General features: G+C 37.4%; 1 protein-coding gene across 1 annotated transcript in view; it reads left to right on the forward strand.

The window, feature by feature from the left end:
- The window catches only part of COL9A1 (collagen type IX alpha 1), a 125,145-nt gene that overhangs the window by 108,150 nt on the left and 11,423 nt on the right, over window positions 1-5,572 (forward strand). The window contains 1 exon segment of the mRNA XM_015568161.1: window positions 5,470-5,547. Within this exon segment, the coding sequence (XP_015423647.1) occupies window positions 5,470-5,547 (78 nt within the window).

A 5,572-nucleotide genomic window follows, 5' to 3' on the forward strand; every position in this document is an offset into this window, starting at 1 on the left:
CCGTAGGGCTATAGAAGCCACAGCCCTATGGTCCTCGGCTAAAAGGAAGTCTCCCTATGTGGGTAGAGCCTAACTTTGAGTTAGTAACAGAACTCTCCTCAAGTCCCATCTGATTCCTTTAAAATCACAAACTTGACTCTCTCCGTTAGGAGAGGCGGCCCAGAGCTGCCCTCCACAGGCCGGCTGCGTGCTGGGACCACCTGAGGAGCTTTAGAAATGACTCGCGTCTGGGTCCCATTCCCAGAGATTCTGATTTCATTGGTCTGGGCGTTGGAATTTAAAAATACACCCCAGGTGATTTCAATGTACAACTAGGGCTGAGGACCACAGAAACAAAGATGAAAGGTTTGAAAACTGTCCAGAAAGCCCTTTTAAAAAATATTTTTATTGATTTCAGAGAGGAAGGAAGAGAGAGGGAGTTAGAAACATCAATGATGAGAGAGAGAGAATCATTGATCGGCCGCCTCTTGCACGCCCCACACTGGGGACTGAGCTCACAACGTAGGCATTGCCCTGACTGGGAATCAAATGAACCGTGACCTCCTGGTTCATAGGTCGACTCTCAACCACTGAACCACATTGGCCAGGCTGGAAATCTCTTAACAGCACTGACTTGCGGCTGGGCTGGGCTGGGCTGATTTGGTCCTAGGAGATAAACCTAATTTTGAGGGGGAGAAAGGTACATTTCTATATTTGGAACGTGGGCAATGTCTCCACCACTAAGTCCATTTGTCAAGCTCAGCTTGATCATATAAGGGATTTCCCCCTAATTTTCCTTCAGTATTCATGATGTAGTCTAGAAGTGATGCAGTCCTTTTCTTTTTTTCTAAAAGACTTTCTCTCCCCAGTGCCCTCCATCTCTTTCTTGTCATTGGATTCCTTTAAAGCAGCACCTTTTCCCGTTTCATTTCGTAAAACTTGGGGTGTATGCAGAAAAAGTAATCATTTTCTTTATCAGTCAATGCTGTCACACACGTGGGAATGTATGATTCTAGGTCACTGGCCTTGGCCTCTCTTGTCCCCCCACATTCATTAACAATGGCACGTAATAGAAAACATAGTGTGTCACCATCCAAAGGTTAGAGAGCACCTTTTCCGTGACAAGCAGCACTTCCCATTTGAGACATCAATGTCTAGCCGATGAGAGAAGAGAGATGCATTTCATTGTCAGCTGTTGCCTTTCCCCATCCCTTATAAATGTATGGAGCCTTGCTCTGCCATGTTGTCACTTTGAGATGGTTTTCCTAGAGAAGTTTTCATGTAAGTAAGAAATAAGTTTTATTAAAGCTCTTAGTAGTTCAGGCTATGTGTTAAGTAAATCACTATTTCCCTCCTGAAAATTACTCAAAAAACACAGTAGCACACTTTCAATAGGAGCCAGTAGAAATAGGCCTAAAGTGATTCTCAGAGCTTACGTCATTTATATATGTGTTATACGTTTTTGTTTTTTATCAACATGTTTCATATAATATTATGCAAACATCTTAGGGCCAAAGCCCATGCACGGTGCACATTTTATGTGTGTACTCAAGCAGGAGCAAGAGCGACATCTAACGGCCTATGTTCACTTTCCTTAGTATTAAGTCAGTCTTTCGTGACACGAATACCATTTCTGAATGTTCGCAGTGTGGATTCATTTTAAGTTCTTATGAGTAAAGCTGCATATTTTTTCAGATATTTCAGTGTGAGTCAGACAGGCATGTCAGTATGTGAGTGAAGGTTTGAGAAAGTACAGTCATACTGTGACCAACACTTTTTAAAATATTAAGCTGTCACATGACAATGGACCTTCAATAATAACTTTCAAACAAATTAAATAAAGAGCAACGATGGAACGATGAAAATTTATTTAGTTTTAGCCACTCCGTTCATAATAAGCTGTTTTCTCTTCAAACTGTGTTCTTTGCTTCATACCTTATTTAAGCTGATTTTATAAGCTTTTTATATGTATTTTATGACACAATAGGCTAACAAAGGTGGACCGTTAGTTCTTTAAGCCGTTCTTTGAACATCAGAAGAAGGCGGGCTCAGGCCTTGAAGAAGTAGATTAACCCTGGTGACAAACAGAACCAGGCTGTGAAACAGCAGTCTGCAGCATGGCTGTCTTGGAGCCCATCTGAAATTTGTTTTCTTATGACCAGTACCAGAATACAGCATCACAACTAAGACAGCAGTCTTCCTCCTTGCAAGCAACATTTTCAAGTTGTCATGGCTTCATGCTGAATGTGTTTAGCTTTCACTATCTGTGTGAAAGTTGCATTTTAATTTATAATTTCATCTCATATATGAAAAAATACGGCACCTTAAAGATTCTCTTCTCATTGCCAGTCTCCAGAATTGCAGTGATATGACATTTAAATTGCTAAGTTAACAAGAGTGCTTCAGCTGTTAGTTTTAAAAATGCCAATTGTCATATCTTCCTAATACAGGAAGACTAGATTAATGATGAGTGTGAAAAAAGTAGCTTATGTGAATATGAGTCCGTCCTGAGCTCTGTTCCTTACACAGTATTTACATAAATTTAAATTGCTTTGAAAATGTAGTTGTTTCAGCATAAAAATATCCACACAAGGACATTCACAGTTAAAATCAAAGTATGATAACTAAACATTCCTTCATAATGAGAGATGGTTGACTATTTACTAATGTATCGATGGTTGTACAGATATGCTTCCCATTTTTGTTTTATACATGCCTTTGTTTTTAAGTCATTACAAAGACTCAGTATTGAATGAGGTTGGGGTGATACAGATGTTTGGGAAAAATGATTTTGGATAGAATTCGTTACAAAATACCATTGCATTTTCTAGTAGGAAATAATATAATACAATACTAATGAGAGAGTAGGATAATGCCTGCTTGTACTGGGAGCACTAGAAGTCATTCAGGACCAGTTGAGTAAGGTATCAGAACACTTTGTTAATGAGGCCTAGTTTCTGGGTTTAGTCTCTGCAGGCACCAGGATATATTAAAGCAGCTTTGTTCTGTGACTGCCGATTCCCTCAATGTAATCAACTGTCATACAAATACACATGGTTGGTACCAATCCAAACCACATTCTCTGTAAATAATGAGTCCATAGTAAAATGTAGGCACTTTTGGTAGCACACTTTAACATTTGGAAATTCATTAATTTATTTTTTGGTAATACTAAACTTACATTATTTAAGAATTTTAGAATATATAGAAAATATTTAGCAAGGAGTTTTTCTATCACTCCTGTCTCCCATTTGCTGAGGTTTCTTTATTCTTCCCCTGAGGTCATCACTATTGTTAATTTCTTCTACATCTTTACTAACTATGATATGCAAGGATATATGAATATAGTATATTTGCCCTAGATTCTTTAAAAAACAAGCCATATGGTCTTGTAGTAAGTGATCTGGACCGTGTGTTTTTCATTTAACAATGTCTTGAAGATCATTTCAAAGAGCTTCTGGATTCTTCTTCACAGCTGCATAGTATTCCATTCTGTGGAATTACCAAAATGTATATAACTCTTTCATGGACATTCAGAGTGTTTTCAATCTTCTGCTATTACCGTAAGGCTTCAGTGAGCACCACTGCATATGTTTCCTTTTTGTACAAATATCAACATAAGCTCTATATCTCTAGAATAAATTCCTAGAAGTGGACTTGTTGGGTAAAATGGTTGTTCTATTTATAATTTTGATAGATATTGTTAAGTTACCCTCCAAGAGACAGTACCAATTTACACTCTTATCAGCAATGCGTGATAGTGTATTTCTCAACAGCTAGCATATATTTAATCAAACTTTGGAATTTTTGCTGATCATGTAGGCTAAAATAGCATCCTTATTTATCCTAAGTTTACATTAATTCTGTTATGAGAGTGAAGTCAGGGGATGTTTTTATATAGGTAAGAGCCTTTTATTTCATTTTACAGACTTTTTTTGCTTATTATTTATTGTGTTGTTGGCCTTTTTGTATTGATTTTAGGAACTCCTCATATTAGAGTTAGAAGTCTTCATATCATACTAGAAAGGCCAACTCGAATCTGAGGTGGTAAAATAATTCTCCTTTGTTTTGTTTTGGTTCTTAAATTGCATTTAAAATATTTGATACATTTACCATTTATTCTGGCTTGTGGTATGAGAAATAGATCCAACATGTTTTATTTCAAGTAGGCTACTCACTTTTGCAACACTTCTTATCAAATTATCCAACTTTTTCCCACTCTGAGATGACACCTTTAAAAACAACCAAATTCCTATGTGTATTTGGGCCTGTTTTTAGATTTTCTATTCTGTTTCACTGGTCTGTCTACTCAAGTACCCGTCCCACAATATTTTAACGGTTTAATATTTGGTAGGATTAATTCCCTTCAAGTTGCTTTTCTTTTGGGAATTCTTATGGCTATTCTGTTTTATGTGTTTTTTCTATACACACTTCAGAACCACCTCTCTGGTTTAAAAAAATCTGTATTTTTATTGGGCTCATGATGAAAATTCAGCGCAGGGCGAACTGACGACTGTTATGATGATGTCATTCCAGATGAGAACATTTCCTCAGTCTTTTCATATCCTTTAGAAATATCAAGTGTTTTCATGTTGTATTTACATATTTCTGATTAAACTTATTCCTAGTATTTACTACTTTAATTGCTATTACAGATGGTATCATTTTTCACTACCAATTACTTTTTATATATGAAAATTATTGATTTATATATTAACTTTGTATCATGCCATTTTACTGAATTATCTTATTGTTTGTAGTATATTTGGAGTTGATTTCCTAGGGTTTTATACACACACACACACACACACACACACACAGCACCTGGAAACAGATAGTCTTAACTTCGCAAACCAAATGATAAGTAATAGTGATACACGAGGAATCTTTATAATGTTCTGACTGTAGTGGGGCTGCTTACCATGTTTCCCACTAAGCATCAGGCTAGCGTTTGGATTGAGAGAAAAGAGTAGGTTTTTAAAAAAATATACATTTTATTGATTTTTTACAGAGAGGAAAGGAGATAGAGAGTTAGAAACATCGATGAGAGAGAAACATCGATCAGCTGCCTCCTGCACACCCCCCACCGGGGATGTGCTCGCAACCAAGGCACAAGCCCTTGACCGGAATCGAACCTGGGACCCCTCAGTCCTCAGGCCGACGCCCCATACACTGAGCCAAACCGGTCCTGGCAAGAGTAGGTTTTTTTCATGTTAAGGAGGTATACATTGATTATTATTTTATTGACTATTGTACCAGGAATGTGTGTTCAGTTTTTTCAAATGTCTTTTCAGCATCTATGACTATGGTTATTTGATTTCCCCCCTTAGATCCATGATTATAATTAACTTGATTTTTGCCTTACTACAATCTAGTTGTGGCAATTTTATGACCTTTGGTTTTAGAATTTGGGCTTTGATTAAAGTTTAAAATTACAGAGCTGTATTTTTTATAGGTCTATAGAAATATAACATTTCTCTAACACTGCAGGTGACTTGGGAGAAAAGGGAGAACGGGGCCCTCCAGGAAGAGGTCCCAAGGGTTTGCCCGGAGCTACAGGCCTTCCAGGTAAGTGTGATGTATGGCAAGCGGG

The sequence above is a fragment of the Myotis davidii genome, unplaced genomic scaffold (assembly GCF_000327345.1).
Source record: "Myotis davidii unplaced genomic scaffold, ASM32734v1 scaffold803, whole genome shotgun sequence".
Lineage (NCBI taxonomy): Eukaryota > Metazoa > Chordata > Mammalia > Chiroptera > Vespertilionidae > Myotis > Myotis davidii.